The sequence below is a fragment of the Ixodes scapularis genome, unplaced genomic scaffold (assembly GCF_016920785.2).
Source record: "Ixodes scapularis isolate PalLabHiFi unplaced genomic scaffold, ASM1692078v2 ptg001212l_1___fragment_1__unscaffolded, whole genome shotgun sequence".
Taxonomy (NCBI): Eukaryota; Metazoa; Arthropoda; class Arachnida; order Ixodida; family Ixodidae; genus Ixodes; species Ixodes scapularis.
The window spans coordinates 555,205-575,686 of record NW_024610117.1 but is presented as its reverse complement, the minus strand read 5'-3'; the positions used below and the strand labels follow the sequence as shown (position 1 = coordinate 575,686).

At 45.1% G+C, this 20,482-nt stretch overlaps 1 protein-coding gene across 1 annotated transcript in view; it reads left to right on the top strand.

Moving 5' to 3' along the window:
* Positions 1-578: 578 nt before the first annotated feature.
* The window catches only part of LOC8027201 (carnitine O-acetyltransferase-like), a 38,110-nt gene continuing 18,206 nt past the window's right edge, over positions 579-20,482 (top strand). The window contains exons 1-4 of the mRNA XM_040220320.2: positions 579-625; positions 709-762; positions 1,067-1,232; positions 9,190-9,361. Coding sequence (XP_040076254.2) covers positions 579-625; positions 709-762; positions 1,067-1,232; positions 9,190-9,361 — 439 coding nt within the window. The remainder of the gene's footprint in view (positions 626-708; positions 763-1,066; positions 1,233-9,189; positions 9,362-20,482) is intronic.

Below are 20,482 nucleotides of genomic sequence, written 5' to 3'. Positions count from 1 at the left end.
TATCTCTGATTGCGCTGATCTGGGAAGCAAGCAAGATGTTACGACCAGGTTCTTCGATACATCCTGGCGTGGGCTCGCTGACGCCCCCAGAATATATTTGTCTATAGTGAACTGTAGGGGGAAGGGGGTCCTCCTCATAAAAATATCACGCGAGAATAAAGAAAGGACCATGTTCCTTTGCGCCATTCCTTATTCTTTTTTTTCTTCAGCAACACGAATGTAAAATCTCTAAAAAAAAAAGAGGGCGCGCGTGTTTTTTTGTTTTTTTTCAGGAAACAAATAACTTTTGCAGAAAACGCAATCTTGAACTTCTCACCCTGTTAATAGGTTGTTCAGGACTTTGGAAAGCCTGGTGGCGACGGAGAAATTCTGCACACGCTCCTTGTAGAGAGAGCTTCCCGCAACTCAAACTGGGTGAGCACCGCCAGTTTCCTCCTAGCTTTCTTAAAAATTAATTTGCAGTTTTCTTGAAAACAGTCGAGCACGCTGATAACTGACAAGATATTTTTAAGTTTTCAGAAATATATCTCAAAAAATTTCTGAAGTCTAGACTTCCTTTGTCGAGCACTTCAGTCGCAATGTGTCTTCCGAGGAAAAACTTTTCCTCGAAAAAAGATCAACTCAGGTATTTTTCACCTTTTATAATAACTTAATTTCTCTAGGGAATGTTTAACTTGCAGATTGACTGTGTTCAACATATATTTGCAGACAGGCAGCTGCACTCACAGCTGGAGCGCTGAATTTCAAGCATTTAATTGAAAGGTAAAGTAGTACACTACTACACAGTTTTATATACGTTAATCCACTGTAATGGGATATAACGTTTATCAAATGTTCGTGCCATCTAGCAGCTAGCGCGGAAATAATCCGAGTCAGCCAGTGTTTCGTTACGTACTCTCGGCAGGTGTCGGACGCACTGGCCGCATCAGCGTTCAGCGAGAACTCGGCTCTAATCTGAGGCTTCGTGCCTAAGACGTCTGTGTTACCAATGTTGCTTAATGGGAATTCGAAAATGTTCTATATGTGCGATGTATGATTCTTTACTATTTATCACATTTCCAAACAGACAACTTCTCGAGCCTGGTGTTCGTGGAAAAACTCCCTTGGACATGTCGCAGTACCAGCGTGTCTTCAGTGTTTACCGCAAGCCTTCCATAGCCTGTGATAAACTGGAGTTCAATACGCCCCTCCAGAAATCCGGGAAACACATGGTAGCCATACACAACTGCCAGGTACGTGAGCGCTGAACTTACACTGGGTGCATTCGATGCCCGGTAATGAGCCATCTTCATCTTGCAATAAGCCAAATATTTCTCTGGGGACCAACCAAATTGATCGCTCTGCTAAATCTGACATGCGCCAGCCGGTGAAGACAAATTTAAGCGTAGAATACATATGTATCATCGCTTTAAAAAAATGTTACAATCAAAGCTAAAAAAACTTTCCTGTGTCAAATTAAAAAAAAAAAAAAAAAAAATATATATATATATATATATATATATATATATATTTAACGTGTACACAATGACCCAGGTGGGATGATACAACTTAGCAGATGCACTAGATTAAAACAGCCTCGTAGCATCAGATTCGCTAAGGAGTTACGGAGATGCATGTTGCGCGCCGTAGTTAAATATATTATTACAAACTGTAACAAGCAGCCGCCAGGGGCTTTAAAAGAGGTAATGAATCTCACACTAGACAAGATGAAAACGATGTAAATAATAACCGTGCTCTGTTCAATAAAACTGATATATTATAAGCACGAATACTGTTTTACCGATATGCGTGATTCACGGAATGGTGGTGGTGATCAAAAAACGGTGTTTTTGTTGCCTAACGATCGTTTTCCCAAGTCGCGGCTAATCACTTATATTCCTTTTGGTCTGAACTTTTGGAAAGCAGAAACTTCAAGGCACTAAGGGTTGAATCAGTTGGCCAGAACGTACACCCATTTTTTGCGTTATACCTCATGGGAAAGGAGAGGAAAAGTTTTAGTACTGCATTTTTTATATGTGACACCAAAGACCAGGAGAGAATCAGAATACAAAGCCACAGCTTTAATTTTTGGTCTCTTCAGCAGTTACAGCCACGTAATTTGATCTGATCAAAAATCCCCTGATACCACTGAATCACGGGGTGGAAAAAGTCCTTCCTTGGCCTCTCGCGATGCGCCTCACGTGGTAACAATGTCACGCCTTATAAAGCGTGGCATAAGCGCGGCTATGCGTTATAGCGCACAGCCGCGCTTACGTAGATATCTAGGTGTGATGAGAGAAATTTTTGCACGTGCTGAACAAACAGTCCCCGTCTTGGAGTGAAACTTATTTGCGATGGGCGGGCTTTTTTTGCGTGTCTGGCAAACTTTATTGAGCTTGCTCAGGGGGATACTGGTGATGGCCTAGGGATAGGCACACCTGTGGCTTGTGCTGTTGTCTGAGCCGTACGAGGCACTCAAAGGACTCTACGATATTCATCAATGCCGTCCTGAGGACGCTCCACATACAACTGGTTGGGGCTCTACTCTTTTTTGTTGCACCAACACCTTCAAGAAGTATTTCTTTTCCTTGTCGTGCTGCGCCATCTAATTCATAACATGTTGTACAAACTTTTTCACCAGATAATCTTGATGCATCTAACAGCACCGATGCCATAATGGTGTGTCGCCGCACCATCTAGGCCTTCACTTTTACACTTTCGAGAGCGCGCACGGAGGCCTTTTATCAAACATGTCACTGCTAAAAGCGTTTGATAACACAGACACCCCTCTCGGCTCGCCGTTGTTCGTGCGAATGCTGGAGTCCGGGAGGAAGCCCCGCTTGTTCCGCCGAGCACTGACGTCACGCACATCTTTCCCCTCAAAGCATCCCCGTCTGAATACTCCATTACAATCAGCGCCGGGAGAATCGGTGGCCGAACAGTAAGGAAAAAACGAAAAACGAATACATATATCTGCAACGCGAAATTAAAGCGCAGCTCCTGAGGACGGGGGGAGGGTACGAAGGGGAGGGTGTGCTCCTAGTTCTTTTCCGTACCCTCTCCTCTTTTCCTCCTCCTCTTCTCCTCGTCTGCTCCTCCTGCTCCTCCTGTTCCCCATCCCTTACTTCTCCTCTCCTCCTCCTCCCCCAATCTTTCCTTCTCCGCCTCTCCTTTTCTCTTCCTCCGGATAAATTTACCTGGAAGATTGACGCCAAGTGGCATCAAACACCAATTCAATTTCCCGGCTGAACTGATCGACGAAACTGACGTCATCTGACTTCGTTTCACGTCACGTATGAGAAGATTCAGTTTGTGGGCTAGATTTAGTGTGAAAATATACGTCACGTGACCTCAACAGAAATTCAATTTCTCGTTATATTTAACGGAAATTAAATTGCTGTTGAGGCCACCTGACGTCAATTTTCCGCTAAATTTAGCGAGGAGTTAAATTGGTGTTGAGGGCACGTGACGTGAAATTTCCCACTAAATTCAACCGGGAAATCGAATTCGTGTTGGGGGTCACTTGGCGTCAAATTCGCCGCTAAATTTAGCGCGGTTACGTAGGCCGCGACGGCCACGCCGCGAAACACGGAAACGGGCGCGTAAGACCTGCGCTTCTAAAAATCGGTTGCCGAGTGTGTTAGCGCGTTGCATCTCGGAGAACGTGGTGCGAAAGCTCACGTTGCAGAGCCACGGTATCCGTGGATGGGTTCATTCCCCGCAGCTGCTCGTGTCGATCTGCATGCGCATCTTACCGGCGAATGGTCATGTAGCCCTGCTGCGTGATGCACGTTAAGGACCCAGGATAGCAGTCGTAATCTACTGGCTAAATTTATCATCTACAGCGTAAACCGGCGTGGCCACATCTCAAAGCCACACCGAACTTACAGTGTATAAACACGAGCGTCACATCTGTATTATTGTTACTGGTAGCGCAGAATAAAAATAATGAAGGCAATTATGTGTCCGAGGGAGAATGGTATATTTGACTTCCTTTTTTATTCTATGCGCCGCCACCTTGTTCCTAAAATCTACACAATTTTGATGTTTTAGGGGATACAATTTTGTCTTTGATAACCACATGGTGAGCATGCGAAAAGGCGTGGATAAGTACGGAGTATAGTTATTGAAGTTATCAAAACGATCTAGTCAAGCTACTTAATATGTTATTCGGCGCATCAAGAAATGCCGTTCTTTCTTAGCGGACCGTGAAATTAATTTTGTGCCCGGATAAATATTTTATTGAAATTTTTCTTATCGGATACTGTTGGGTTGGCTAAAAGAAAACTAGTACACAAAATTAGAAAACAAAAAGCAGGCTTTTCGGTACGAAATTGTTAAAATATAGGGGGCCAATCTTTATCTCCTTCTTAAAGCTCTTCGCCTTTTCACAATGACGTATCCGAAGTGCTCCAGCATATCAGCCTATCCCTGTACCACGGCCTCGTCTATACAGACAAAGCCACACAGATTGTCACGTGACGCAGTCACCGAAAGCGGAAAGGTAGAGCGGCAGAGAAGAGTCATGTAATAGGCGCCCCGCTGCGGCAAGACGCCGAGACGCACTTGTCTCGAGCGATAGAATATCCGCTCGTGCTTCTCGCGTTCCTCGGGCTACCGCTTCTTTCCTCGTCGGGTTTGAAAACTATGTTTCGGTTCCTCGCCGCTGCAAACGCTGTACGCTGAATACCAGACTCCCCGAGAAATGCTCTGTGCTACCAGATCCTCCGGCTCCGAATCTCCGAACGGGCATTCTGGCTCCGTCATCGAACTGTCAGGTTTTGTGAGTATGGAGGAAGGTATGCCAGGCACACGCATTGGACACGAATACATCACTCGGATGTACGCGCTCGTCAGCAAACGATCCGCAGGCGAATATTTGGGTTCACGTCCGTGGCCATTGTGTGCCGTGACGACACTTATCATCACGTGCGAATGCCAAGTTCCATGCTGTGCTTAAAAGGCACGTTTGGAGCACGGAGTAATCGCATCCTGTTGAAAACAACGCTACGACCACCCGATTTCTTCTTTCGTTTTTCAGTTTAGGAGAAAAACTAAAATGGAAGACGTTATAAATACTTTAACAGTCATTTTAATCAAAAGAAAACGATGCCACACCTTCCTGCCAAATAATAATCTTTAACATACAGAGGCTTTTCAATTGTTTTGATATTAATCGGGTTCGTCAATCGCCAAATGTCGTCACCTTTTAAGCGGAATGAGGTAATGATCCGGGCTTTAAAATAGAGGGTCTGCTAAGCACTTATGCCCGTAAAAATACTTTTTTTTTTTATTTTACAATAAATGCACAAAACAAGCCGCAAAATATTTGTTTTCATTGGGCGAATATTTCCACTAAAGTTCCTGTATAGGCTTCCTACGAGAGTCACTGTTGCGCGTCTGTTTTCCACGTGCCGAAGCGCTGCTATTCGCCGAGATCCGATCACGTGAGGAGCCGGATCAGATGTCGCGCAGGAAAGAAGACGTTACGTTATACGCGCCCAGGCGTACGATCTCCTGCTTCTGAGCGGGACGCGAGCCTCAAACGCGCGGCGCCGCTATTCGCAGAGAATTGAGTCACGTGAGGAGCAAACTCCGCACTCGTGTAAAAAAACTGACCCTACGGGATAAACGCGGAACTCTGGCTCCCGCAGGGAGCCTATACAGAAGCTGTAATTCCCAATCGATCTGAAATGGACCGTAAAAATCGGCGCCTGCACGTAACATTCTAAACTTTTCGTCACAGGTGTATTTCACAGGTCGGATCTCTCTTCTACAACTACAAAGCATAGCTCCTTTTTTATAAAGAGCAGTGCCAAACGACTTGCCAGGGTCAATGGCGGGCGGCAGCACAGACGACGAAGTGGACTGGCGGGGTGCGTTTGGCGCTCGTATTGATAGATGACGCTACCCCCTTAATGAGAATGCTCGCAACCACCGTGGTTTATTAAAATGAACATAATCTCTTTGTAATGTACCTTTGGTTTAAACATTAATGCAGACAATAAAAGCAAAACTTAAAGAAAACAAACTCTTTTGCATAAGGACGGAGCTTTTGCTGCGAACGGATTTCGTCCGCGTGTCGTCTGCTTTCTTTTGCTGGTCGGCTTCACCTTAGGGCTGTGTTCCCGACGAAATCCATCAATGCCCGCGCGAAACGCGCCCTGCAACTCAACTCGGTCGTCGGCATCGCCGTCCTCCGTTGACCAGCACAAGTTTCTTGGCCCTATTTTTTACAGAGAGGAAGCTACGTTTCGTAATGTTACAAGAAAAATCTGATTTGTGAAACAAGTTTTACGAAAAGTTTTGGCTGCTTCGTTCGGGCGGCAATTTTTACGGTCCGTTTTAGATCGAGCTTGGTCACTTGGGATACCCTATATACAGAATAGGACAAAACGTGCACAGAAGAGGAGATAGCACTGCATTTGGCCTGTAGCATGTGCAGTGTGGCCGTCGTTCCTATAGTGTTCGTATTTTGTTGTGAGCGAACAGTCCCACGAAGTAGAAGCTTTTTCAAAATGGCAGCCGTGGGGCCTCACCTTTAATGTCAGGTGGCGTTTTCATAGGTCTCAATGGTAAAGGAATTTATGCGCGATTTGTTTGTAGCCGTTTCCTTATAAACTGCGCCGAAATTTCCCTAAACAAGGCAGTCGCATGCTCGTAGGTGCTGATGCAGGTCGAGAGCTCAGGATGAGCTCGGACAACGGGCAGTTGGCCGCCGATCTTGGCGAGCTAGATTTTGTTCGTTCGACGTCCGCCCTTTCCGGCAGAAGCCAACGGCCGGCGCGGAGCACAAGAAAAAAAAAATGGGTCCGATCTTTTACTGCCTGTGAAGTTAGAACCTTGTTCGAACCATTGAGACGTATTTTGTAAATACCCTATTTGCTCAGGTTGTTTTGCGTTCGTCCTTTAGACTTTTTTTGTAATACCAATTCGCGAGCCTGCAGAGGCGTGGGGCCTTTCTGAAGGAGTCAAGAGTTCCCGGGTACATCTTTTAGCGACGCTCAAAACCCAGCGGCTCTAGGGGCGCGTGTAGCATTGGCGTCATGACAAGGGAAATTTGTGCTACCGGACGCGGGCTAGATCGATTTTGCCGGATAACTGCAAGATTTTCTTGCCGTCTAGAGAATGGGTATAAAAAAGCCACCCGAGTCGTGGGGAACAATGAGCGCGTAATGTCTAGCCACCCTTACGATATCACTCTTAGGCTGCCGCATCTTACGAACTGGGGAAGTGTTTGTAAACGAACAACGCACCAAACGTACAACGCGCACGTGAACGAGCGGGACTGTTCGGACGCTCGTCCTCGCGGGAACACATCGCGTGAGAGGGGCTCACAAGCGCCGTTGGCCGCTCGACCATATTCAGCAAGATTCGGTAGCGCCATCTGTCGTTCTGAGACACAGTGAGTTTAGCAATTGTTGAGCAATTTTTAATATGCAAATCAATCGCGCATGAATGTAATTTCGGTTTCTTTCAGGACGCTTACAGCTCTTAGATTAAGTTATGACCATACAAAGATCTCAAAAAGCACTTAAGTGTCCCTTTAACATCCCTGATGCGACGTCATCGCACAAAAAAATCTGTCTTTTAGCGCGTTCAGGTTTATTACCGTGACATATGACTACAGAGCCACAACATAGTGTGATATGCGACATCAACTTTCACAGAAAGTGCCGACCTTTATCTTTGCCGCCATTTTCGTCAGTGGGTCTCAAAATCGCCACTAGCATCCAATGCGCGCCTCGAAGTCACGTTCCCTATTCATATCTGCTTCCAGTTGGATTCGCAATTTTCGACGGAGCGAAATCTGGGCGATTTCGATCCAGATCTGGAGTCGGTTCTGCTCCAAAGCAACGAGCGATATTCATCTGAATTGATCCCAAACGTACAGTGGTGGACGAGCGCTCCCGAAACGTCGCTCCTCAAGCACCCCAAAGGGACGAGAGGTATTCGTCATAAGTTAGACGCCCACAGACGGATATTTCACCGATCGCGGCACTTAGACGACTGCTGTGGTCTCGCACGCACCGACATACAGCGGCTCACGAGAGAGAATTTCTGCGCTCGCCATGATCAGCTCCTCAGGGCATCGGATTAAGATACTGGCTTCAGGTGCCGCGCCGTCGGCGGAAGTTGCCCCGCGCTCGCATCAGTTCCGTCTAATATCCAGATTCCATAATTTTGGGTAATAATCTCATGACTCACCATCATACCGCTGATAGTGCTCTTTGGTTTGGATGCCGCAATGCCTCGCGATTTCACCAGTTCATCCCACCGCGAGGTAACTCTACGTACGAGGGTATATGGGAATACGGCGCAAGATCCCCTGAGAGACCGCACAGCTGGACTTCGCAACAGAATGGCACCAGACTACGAAGACTGCTCCTCGTCTTCGGCCCTATTTTAACTAAATAAAAGGTCAGTGTTCTCCCCAACCGTGCCAGAGCAGTCAAACTTGGAGCCTGGAACATTTCAAAACGCTATCCTGCATTTCAGCTGGATAATATGTTTCAAGAGAAACGAGGACCGCGTTTTTGTGCTAACTGTATCTCACCCTGCATGTATACGGTTAACCCAACGCGTAAGAAAAATTGAAACCCGACTTTTTTGAATTGCACAAACTAGCTACGCACCGAAGAATGCTGCAGCTCCATGTGGATGAGTGAAAATAGCGGTGGTGATGAATGCGCAAGTTCAAATAGGGAGCTTTACATAAATAACAAAATATAACCCAAAACGAAATTGCTTTTATCAGCCGACGTCCAACTGTGCCTACTGGAGGTTAAACAAATGAATGACAGTGCGGGTTCCTGTGGTATTTATTTTAACGAAATAATATGGTTGGCGAGGAAGACACTTAATTTTCTTTCTCGCTGAGAAGTTTGGTTCTCTGATATAAATTGTACTGACGCCCGCGCCATATCAATTATACCTCAGCGCAAGACAATCCGTTTTCGTGTTTTATTTTTGGTCCAATCAACATCATGTTTAAAGAAAAAAACTAAAAGAACTTTGCATGTTGTCAACATTTATTAGCTTAAATTCACACAAACATTCAGCCTCCTGAAAATAAGAGTTTATTTATGGGGCCGAAATACCGAGTTTCGATTTCTCAAGTCATAACAGATCCCTGAAACAACAAATGACACCACTTTTTCACCTTGTTCTTGGCGCCTGGAAGCTGAGTGTGAATTTTATGCCACGCAGATGTTCACCATCAACGCATACAATGCCCAAGGAGTGCCCCACAACGAAAGCAGGATCCTCACCCAGCTCCTCCGAGTTGTACAGATGTCACCCGAGAAGGACGTCGGCGTAGGCATTCTGACGGCTGAAGACAGGGACGTCTGGGCGAAAGTGTACGCCACTCTTGGCCAGAGTGAGTTTCAAGTCGAATCATCCAGTTTACAAAAAGAAATATCCTACTCCGCTCATATGCGTTTGAGAGAGCGGCTACAGAGCCAAACCTTCCGCGAGGAGGTTACAAACTCCGCGTCCGAAAGAACGCAAGCGCATCGCATTGACCATGTTGTCGCGCTCTCGACCTTCGCCAAAAAAGAGGGCTGCCACCGGCGCGGATTCGCCGAGACAGCAGCGATGGCTGGCTCCACTGTTTCGATGGGTTTCCACGACGACAGGTTGCGGCAACCATCCCTCCCAATACAAAGGAAAAACCCAGAAGCTGTGCGCGCGAGTCCAGGCCCTTCAACCACGCTAAAGGCTTGTTGATACGTAAAGCGTTAGCTGACGGGAGCGTTCGTGATATCTTTATCGCACTGTCAAAACTGTTGCTCATAGCAGACAATAAGTAGCTGACGACACGTGAACGGCGCTATAGGGAGTATTCACTGGACGCCATATTTGTGGGAGCTGTTTAGAGCGCATGCTCAGAACGAGCTCACATCAATAGGTTGCTAAGACCAGCACTCTTGATGGTGCGGAATGCACGTTGCAAAAGAACTGTGGAAGCTCGGCATCAGCACGTGCTCAACATTCGCGCACACAGCTATGGCCGCCAGTGAATACTCCCTATATCTGCGCTCCACTGCATGTAAGGACCGTCCTTTAAAGGGATACTACAACGAAATTTCGGCGCTCATTTTTTGGTCTATATGTGTTCAAAAAAGCAGCATCACATCGAACACACCAGGATCTTGTTAAAAAAGTCACGAAAAGGAATTTTAAAACGAATTAAACGATTAGCAAAGAGCACGTGGTGGATGTCGCTGACGCCTCGCTTGTAATGCCCGTCTAGGAACCTTGACAGCTAGTGACGGAGGTTGTCTCGTCTCCGGCCACGACGAGAGAAGAGGGGCAGGAGGAACTCCCCTCTTCCCGAGAATGCCTTTTGTGTGTCGCAGAAGTCGCTATTGTCCCCCTACAAGATTACAGAAGATTAACCCGTCACTCAAAATTCGTACAAAAGCAGCCGGTTCGGTGGCTGGAACGACTAGGCCATCCTCTCGACGTCAGCCTCGCCGTAGCTTTGCTCGTCTTGAGACGACCTACGTCACGATTGCGTTGGATGTCACGTGGTCTCCGCTGGGCCTTCTCCGAGCGCTTGCCAGAGTAGGCCGTTTATAACGAAAAATACAGCCACCAGGCTCGAAATACAAACGTGCGATTGTCATTTACGGATATTGTGGATCATATTCAACCTATTTTTGAACACGAGGGGGATATTTGAAATTTCGTTGAAGTATCCCTTTAATCTGTCGGCTCCAAGGCCAGTGTGATTTTCGCGTAGTAAGTTTTATTCACTATGCTCCGTTTCAGCTTAAGCTCAGATGCAGCCGCTGCTTTGAGGTAATGGGGTTCATCAAGCAGCGTGAAAAGCATAAGTCACACGGCCTTTTCTGCATATGATTGGTTCAGCAATGATCGAACGCGTACGTACAGAAGCATGACGAACACCAAGATAATGTGCTTTTGAAGCTGTCTGACTTGCGCCATTAGGTTGTAGCATCGGCTGCGTCTCGACGTCAGGTGAAAGATTTTATGGTAGAACATGTCGTCGAATGGGAATTTTGCCCCTTTTTTAAACGTATGCAACTGCCCTCCTTTCGAAAGTCACGTGCCGTTTGTGAAAAGGCCGAAACCACTGCACAATGGCCGAACAACTAAAACCGGGGAACGTGCAAGGCATTGCATATGAATGCAAACATTGAAGCCTAGCTAATATTATAGATTTCGTCTCTGTAGTTGCCAGACTGATGGATGAAGTGTTGCGACGCACTCGCTACATTTAGGTTGCTTCAACTTGATTATTTGGGGTTCAACCGGTACACGGCTGTATTTATGTATTATATCATTTGTAATTATTTTGACTGTGAAAATGTGTCCCTTTTAGACCCTAAACAATAAAAACAGCAGTAACTGGCTATTTCGGGAACCACAAAGTTACTTTGAGCCTAAATTGTAGGTATTCCTTCGAACATGTGTGATGCATCTCATTATGTTTGTTGTTAATTTATACAAGGTTTGGCGACAAAACAACAAAACTGATGCACAAGGAGTACTAGTATCGTGAATGGCCGTGCCTGATGACACTAGCTCATAGTCGCTTTCAACAAGGTGGAGACTAGCGCATAAATGCATAGTGAATAAGCAGGTCCATAACTTGATTAACTATTCTAAATCGCAAAAAACAGATTAACGTTCGAGTTTACTGCTCATTGTTTGATTTTCCTAGACATTACCTTTTCGTGAAGTTTGCAAACTAGAGAATTTCCTATAATCAAGCAAATAACCCATAAAAATATTTTCTCGTACTGTTTTCTTTAAAAATTGACTGGAAAACTATCTCCATAGTTCGACCTAGACCGAGTAGGATATTTCTATTATAATCTACCCTGATCTATCCTGCTAAATTACTTAATAACGGCATTCCAGAGAATTGGCCTTAGGAAACAAACTAGTTTCTATACGGACATTTGTATACTGCGTAATTGAAATATGATGTAAGACACAGGCCTGTCAAAGTAAGGCTGACATTTGGCTTTTTTCTAAGTAAAATTAAAGAGCGCAAGAAAGAAGATTTCAGAACGTATGGCCGAGATCAAACGCCAGGCGCCACTTCATAGACTTATGTAAATATATCGACGACGCCAGCCTCTGAAAGCAAATCTCCGTTCGGCATCGACAACGACGTGCAAGGGTGATCTTATGCGGGTGGCTTATACTCGGCGTCATATTTTGCGTGTCGCAAGCACTCTTAAGCTGTCTGTGAGAGTGTTTTAGGTGTAGGGTTGTATTCTTTGTATTTAAGTAAATTACTACGCTCTAAGTGACTATCGGAACCCAATAATTAAAGTACTTGCAATATTGCAGGCATGGGCACAATCACTGTATTTAATTTTTATTTTCAAATTTGGGAATAAGCAGATCAAGCGAAGGTTTATTTTGCAAGAACGATTAACAGCGTAAAAGACTCGAAGGTGTAATGATTTGAACATACAAATTGTCTCATGTTGACGTACATGATGCCAAGCATCAGTAAATATGTACGTTAAATTTTCGTCGGTTATCTTTTCCACAAGTTCCCCCTTTAATTAAAATCAGCTGTTTTCGATCTGCTATAAAACTAGAAGACGATGCTTTCAAGTATAACACACAGTGGATTCCTGTTCTGATTGTTTTGTCATCTTTCTTGGCGTTTTACTGCGAATGTGCTACCGCTATAACTAAGCAAACCAGAGCTGTCGAAAGTAACCCGCGTATGAAATATCGTGCTGTTTTAGAGTAACTTGAATACTCACTGTTCATTGGTGGTGGCTTGGATTCCCATGCACCACGTAGGCCGACGGTGAAAATAGTCAAAATGTTCATAAATTAACTGAAGACGGTGTGCAGATACTGATGTAATATAATTAAGTAGTATATATAAATATCGGGTGATACGTTCCAGAGTAAGGCAAAAAGTGCACTGAAGCGCGACACGAATGCAACGGATTCGCTAAGACGCGCAGCGAGAGCAGTGCGACGAATTGTAGCAACCTAATGGCCGCCGCATTACGTGACCCCGAAATGGCAGTACCCATGCGGCAGCGACGTTTGAATAGGGCAGTACCCAGCATGACATCATGCCCAGCGTCGCCGGAAAGAAATACCCAATCACAGACTGCTTTGCGCACCGAACCGTTCTCATCTGAACTAAATCCAACCCAGCTCGCAGCGTCTGCTCGCCGCTTGGTCGACTGCGTGAGGCTAAGGCTACGTCTGCTTTGGGTGTGCGGTCTGTTTCGTCTGCTCGCTGTCGCGGCAGGCTTTCGATTCGATTGCTGCACCAAAGAATGTCTCGATGCGAACCCGCATTCTCATCACGACAGTGTAGAACCAACACCTTCTGGAAGCAGGGTTCGTATGCGGCTTTCTCAATCCGCGGTGCCATTCTCAGCGTTCGTGCGTGCGACGACTGACACGCGATCGCTTTCCAAAGCCGCGCAATGACGACTCGTTCTAGACGACGCTGCAGGATTGGTGTCGAGAGCGTCCGCTACACGTCGACTTCCTACGGCTCAGGCAAGCGTTGGGCTCCAAATCTCGCCTGTTAAACACCGATTCAGTGGACGCCGCCATTGATATTTGGGGCAAACAAAGCGGGTTGCCACGGAAATGCCATGGCATCGAGGGTTGTTTGCCCAAACAATCAATAGCAGCACCCATTGACGAGCTCCCGATTGGTTGAGAAGAGTTCGTGGCTCCGCCTACTTCCATTACATCTCGCTCCGTGCATTGGACATAGGGACGCCACCTCCTGCCCATTATAACCTCCTTGCCATGCGAGGTTAGGCGAAAGGGTCTATAGTAGCCGACGAGTCAAAAGAGCAGTGCCGAAATCATAACGCTGCAGTTTCCATAACGTTTGTTTCTGCGAGTGTAATATTGCCTTATATTCCAACCAACCACTGAAAGTGTGCAGTGACGTTGCGAGTTGCGTCCGCCGTTGTGCGGGAATGCCGCAGCTTCCTACAAAGATACGCTGATGAAAGGGGTTCATCAAGTTCACCAAATCAGAGAAATCAACATGTTTATAGGGACTTTTCACGTGACTTACAATTCAGTGCGGACGTATCCTCCACAGTTGGATGCAACATTGACTGTGCGCTTTGGGGCATGGAGTGCACACGGAACAAACCTATTTTCAGTAGTCCTCTGCGCAATGGCCTACTCTCGCTCCAGTATGCTGCCGCCATTACGGGAAGGCAGCCGTGCTAGCCTCGCCTTGGTACGTGTAGCAACTGCATATATAGCCGAAGTAGTTTAAGTCGTATTCTGATCGTGTTCATTGTGTTTATCTGCAGTTTGCCGGGGCTGTGCTGCTGAGTTGTTTTGGTTCATATCGTCCAGCATCATTGGTGGTACGGCAAAACGTTAGCACAGTGATATATTTCTTAGTTCGTCGGTCTATGAGGGACGCCATCTGTAGTGATACCCCATGCTATAATACCGTTCTCTTGCTCTGTAGTTTGTTGCTTAAATCCAAAGGGGAAAGAAAACGCTAATCGTTTATTTTACACACCCTTACGCCCTAGTTACTCGTTAATCAGCCACAAAGAAGTAAATAGCGGCTGTTTATCTGGTGATCACTGCTGAGGTTAAAAAATGGCAGCCGAGGAACAACCCTCGTGTATGCAAGGCGTGTTGATAATCAAATAATGATGCGGTTAACCTTTGGGAGATAGCTTCTAGAGAAAGAGAGCGCAAGGAAACATTTCGGGCGTGATACAGCCTAGAAATACAGTTCATTAGCCATTTTCGTTTTTTCAAAATTTTTTGTTCCTGACCTTGAGATTTTTGTTTTGTTTTGTTTAAAGTGCGGTGTAAAAACGTCTGCGACAGTGTCGAAAAAAATCCTAACCGATGCAAGAAATGAATATTATATAAATATTTCGCTTCAAATAAGACGTTTATAAAGGCAATATGTCGCATTAGTAAACTAATTATAAAACTCGTCTAGTTCTTGGCAAATGCCTGAGTTGTGAAAAGCTCATTAAAAACAAAACATGGCATTTGGTTGCCAGAAGAATTTTAACAGTGAATGTGAAAGAAAAACAATGCTTACGAAGGAAAGTTGTTTGTTTGTTTATTTAGTTTGTTTAAAAAAAAAAGGAGGAGCCAGGAGATGTGTAGGACGCAATTTTGTTTTATATTTTAGAGTGCCTTAAGTTTGTAGTACTGAGGAAAACCCTTATACGGCGCTGGATGGACAAGAGCGATTGTTTGTGTATTTTAAAATACATCGTTTTATAGTTATAAAAAAATAGCGGTAAACAACGCTCGTTGCTGCAAAAATGTTCATTGTGCGGAGGCGTATTTCTAACTGCCGTCCTTGGCGACTGTCTTGGGTTGTTTTTGCAATTCAGTTTTTAACAAGGAATGCGTGTATGGACTGGTAATCATGAGCAAAAGTGTCACGCTCGAGAGTGACGAGCACGCGTTAGACGCAGACCAAGACAACATAAAGCGCACTTAGCTGACACCAGGCCTTGTATAAGCTACCAAGTAAAGGGCAGACTTAACCATGTTTACTGTACGTAATCATAATCAAGGGCAAGAGGTCGTAACAAGCGATTTTACCACGTGACTCAGTAGGAATCAAGTCCCGGGCCGTGCGGTCCGTAGCTTGATGCCTTTGCTCGGAGCCAAACGGAGGCGAAAGTGAGTTGAAGCAGCTGGACCCATGCAGTATGGGTAACGGGAGCCTGCGTTCGCAGGTTCCCGATAATCGTCTGGGTCCTGCTTCTTAAATTCATAGCACACCAACCGACTTTGCTATAGTCCGGGATCGGTTAAATATTGAGGGGAAGCTCCTCCCTCCTTGCTCCACCTTAGCGGAGCAAACGCTGGAGGGTAGGCGACCTCCTTTCCACCATTCGGTTTGCTCGCTCCCCCTGTGGCAGTTTCACAACTGAGCTAATCTAATAACATTGCAACCGACGGATAGTCCACCCGGCGTATGAACTCATGACTTTGCACTACAGCAAGCATACAGAGTAGCAGGCGCGCAAAGCTGAAAGCCCCTTAATGTCATTGTGTTTGTTTCTCCCCCGAATAGCACCATACGCGCCACTGCATAAAATGCGTACCTTGTGGATCCCTTGAGGCAAATGGCGGCGAAACGCTCGCTCGTGGCACTTGTCCGCGTATTCGCAAAGAAGTGGTTGTTCGCTATTGTGAACACCTAACGCGTGAGTGGATGTTTTCGGAAACATGTGGTGCATATACAGTGTGGTGTTCAGAATTACGGCACATGGAATAATGAAGAATCGAAGATGAAGTTGAATTTGGTTTAATTGTTCGTAATTTCTGAAGGCAGAGAAGCCTGAAGGAAAGCAAATTAGAGTGTGAGACTACCTTATTTTACGTTCTCCTAATTGTTTTGTGTGTTTTGAGCTTCTAACGATAAGAACGAATGAATCGTGCAGCTATAAGGATACACGAAGCATTTGAGCTGCACCAGTGTACATCCGAACAGCCCCAGAATTACCCTCGTGTCACCGTCGTATTCGTAAGCTTGAAGTTATGTAGAAAGTGGAAGAAATGAGGAAAACACGCCAGCTTACTATAAATTTGCTTTAGAGGTCGTATCAGAGGTCGTATCAACACGCAAATAATATATACGCACATAAACCTATACAGTACAAAAAAAAATAAAGTTCAGATCAAACAATGAAACACCACAGTCTTACAAACAATAAAACACCATAGCCTTACAAACATAATAAACACAACACACTTTTCTCTTAACCTGCCGAAAAGCAAGCTATGAGTCAACAGGTAGTTGCACACCTCATACCTTGCATTTCTTTCGTATTGATGGCGTTGGACAGCGAGCTAACAAAGTGATCCGCGTGGATTTCAATGACCAGTGCCTCAAGCATCTCACGAGCAAATGGTTGCTTTTTGTTGCAAGTATTGTGATGCTTTTAAACGTCGCAGTGCATTTGCATGTTCTGCAATGCGCTGACAAATGTCCTGCTTACGCTCCCTTCAAAGGCGCTGCGTTCTCCATGGTTTTGCCATTGATGCCTCTTCCTCTTTGGCCTATATGTACTCTTCCTCTTTGGCCTATATATGGCCATGACAGAACAGCACACGACATAACAGCACGCGACAAAACAGCACGGTCAAAGCAGCACGCGTCAAAACAGCACAGCGTCAAAACAGCACGGCGACAAAACAGCACGCGTCAAAATAGCACGCGACAAAACAGCACAGCGCCAAAACGGCACAGCGACAGAAGAGCACGTGCCAAAACAGCACGGTGTCAAAACAGCACGACGTCAAAATAGCACAGCGACAAAATAGCAGAGCGTCAAAACATGACATTGACAATATAGCTAGAGTTCGGCGTTTTCGGTTTGTATTATTTGAAATTCCGCACACTTTTTTTCGGTTTTTATTCCAAACAAAAGTTTCGGTTTATTGCGGTGAATAATTGTAGACTCATATTCTTCTCATTTATATTAGGTTTATTGACGAAAACCAGTAAACTAACGAAAATTCAATAATTAAAAGCGTTTGTGTAAAATGTATATTGAGTACCAGGTACTTGTCTACTTATTTGTTTCCGTCTTTGGCAGCCGACGCGACCTTTCTGTAAGACACACTGGGGGCTTATCGTGATCTGACATTATCGTCGCGTGCTCGTATCCATACACAGGACGAGCATGAGCTTTAGTACCACTTCGGTCGGAGAGGCAAATATCAAAATGGAGAAATTAGCAAGCATTGTACTCGGTGCGTTTATTCCATTTTCACGACTGCGAGAGATGATAAATTCGCGCCGACGGCAGATATGACAATAAAACACTCACTCGTATTTATGCCCTCCTCTAGTAGACGGAAGCTAGGGGTGTTAAGAAATGCACGGCATTTACGGACGCTCTTGATTTCCGTTGTTTGATTTCACAACTAAACTCTCTTCTTTTAACAAAAAATTTGGTACAAATCCCTATCAGGTGAAAAACCCAGATTTCGCCCTGAAGACCCCTGCGCCCCCGAAGTTTTTGTTGAAAGTTGAACCGATCACGCAGGAAAGCTGAAAACTTCGAAAGGAAGTTGTCATAAGGTCAGTAATGCGTAGGGTTTCGTGTTTTCAGAGTTTAATTTTCATCAAGTTCGGAGGGTGTTTTTCTGAGTTTATTTTTTGCCGAAAATTCGGAGTTTATCGGAGTTTATTTTTGTTTGATTCCGAATTCTCCGAAATTCAGAGCTCGATTTCGCAGTGTTTCTTATTAAAAATAAAAAAATAATATCCAAATGTAAACGTATGCTGGACAAAAAAGAAAAAAAAAACGCGATCGTATCAATTAATATTCTCACTTGGATTTGGCGTTGGTGCCATTAATACTGGCAATACTAATTTGTCCTAGAACAAGAGTGGCACATAAGTGTTATTTCGATAAATGTCGATACCGTAAAATCAATAATGTACTGGAGGTAGTTGCTGGGAAGCCTGTATTCATTCCGTGCTATTCCATCAACCTACCGCGTGGCCGCAAGAGGCAGAGTGGAAAAGGATGAAATAGAGAAATTTCAACTGTCCTTTTCCCCACTTTATGTAATCTCTATGGTCCATAGCTTTCACGGTTACAAAAACACAACCTCTCCTTCTTCTCAGGCACAAATAGTATGACCCAAACTGGAAACAAAAACGGTGACTTTTAAATTGACCCGATAGTACAATGACCTGTTGACGGACGTTCTACGCTTAGGTGGTAATTACGAAACGAGGAGTACTACGGACCCTCACCGGACCGCCACAAACCAGGCGGTTCATAACTTGAACTTATGGATTTCTTTTTCCCCAATAACTTTTCCTCTTTCCCTGATACTTCAAAAAAGACCAGACAACGCAGCCAACATCGACGCGAATGTATCCCCTCTAACTACCCAATCTCTTCAGAGATCAGCGTAGTTAAGTAGTAGTAACTTCTGCTAACTTTATTTGTTTTTAGCAATCACACAGCAGCAGCACTCGGGACACTGACTTGAGTGCGATCACGTCGCCGCCATGCGTACTTTTTTTATTTATTGTTTCTCCACTAGCTGTTAAATAATGCCATGCAATCTCCAACCCTTTTTCTTTGCGTTCTGTTTTGTTTTTATAAAACGCTACCTATTACAGCCTTTTTACATGCGCGCTGTTTTGTCGCATGTGCTGTTTTGACGCCGTGCTGTTTTGGCACGTGCTCTTCTGTCGCTGTGCCGTTTTGGCGCAGTGCTGTTTTGTCGCGTGCTGTTTTGACGCGTGCTGTTTTGTCGCCGTGCTGTTTTGACGCTGTGCTGTTTTGACGCGTGCTGTTTTGACCGTGCTGTTTTGTCGCGTGCTGTTTTGTCGTGTGCTGTTCTGTCGCGTTCCCTATATGTACCAACTAGCTCAATTCCAGCTCTAAACTCAGTTTCTTTCTAGTTATTTGAGCCCCTCATTTCTCTTCTTGAACTCATTTGATTGGCGCGCCTTCACCCTTAGCACTGCTACAACCACATGCCAAGGCAGGTTGCTCTCACCTTGTATCAGTAAGCAGACCCTACTTGACGATGTTCGACAATTTTTTTGCCTGATGGCACCATCAAAAGGACACGTCACGCGATTCTCTAGGATTGTCAGTTCAGGAAAGTAGCGACAAAAACGTAAACTCACAGACTTTCTGCTTGCCAAGTGTCTCCACTATAACGTTTTCACGAATCACCTGGTGATGGCGAGCCACTCAACATAAGCCGTACGTTCAAAGTGGTATCTTCGATATTCGAAATAACATCTTAGAGCCACAAGTAAGAGACAACCCCTAAGGCCGCCTCTCCCGGTTATTGGAAATGTTAATATTTCGGAAAAAGCCTTCAACGTACTTGTACTAGGACCGAATTCTTTCTCCCACCATAACTTAAGCCCATTGATAGGTCGTCTTGATCCGATACGAGATATCGGAATCAAGACAGTTAACAAAAAGATGATCAGTAAAAGTGAGGATTGCATTGCAAGTCAAAGAAGCCGACGGCGACGGAGCTCAGCCGGAAACGGGCGCCTCAGAGCTGCGCTCTAAAACAGCGAAACAAGCTGTTACTAGGCTTTTCGAGAACAACAACCCCAGCAACCTGTGCACCAAAATAAAGAAAAGAAACAAGGACACCTGGAAGTTTTTTTTGCTAGTCGAAAACCCATAAATAAGGCATAGCGTTTTGGGCGATTGTATGAGAGAGGGAAACCAGTCAAGCGTTTCTGTCGACCTTTCTAGCAAAATAACAGTTCTTGATACAGTGCAATGATTCGCAAAGGATCATCGATTCGGAACAACTTATTGCGTTTCCTCGAAACAACGAAGCTAATGCCGTCTGAGATTTTTCCAACGACGTACAGGAAATGCATTGTTCATTCCACATGCGAACCTTGCAGCGGTCCTCCGTAAGGCCATCGAGGAACAAGTCATAACACCATTTTAAAATGCAGCTGGACTCGACGTGGACACCATTTTAGAACTATGGCGACAGTGGTAGC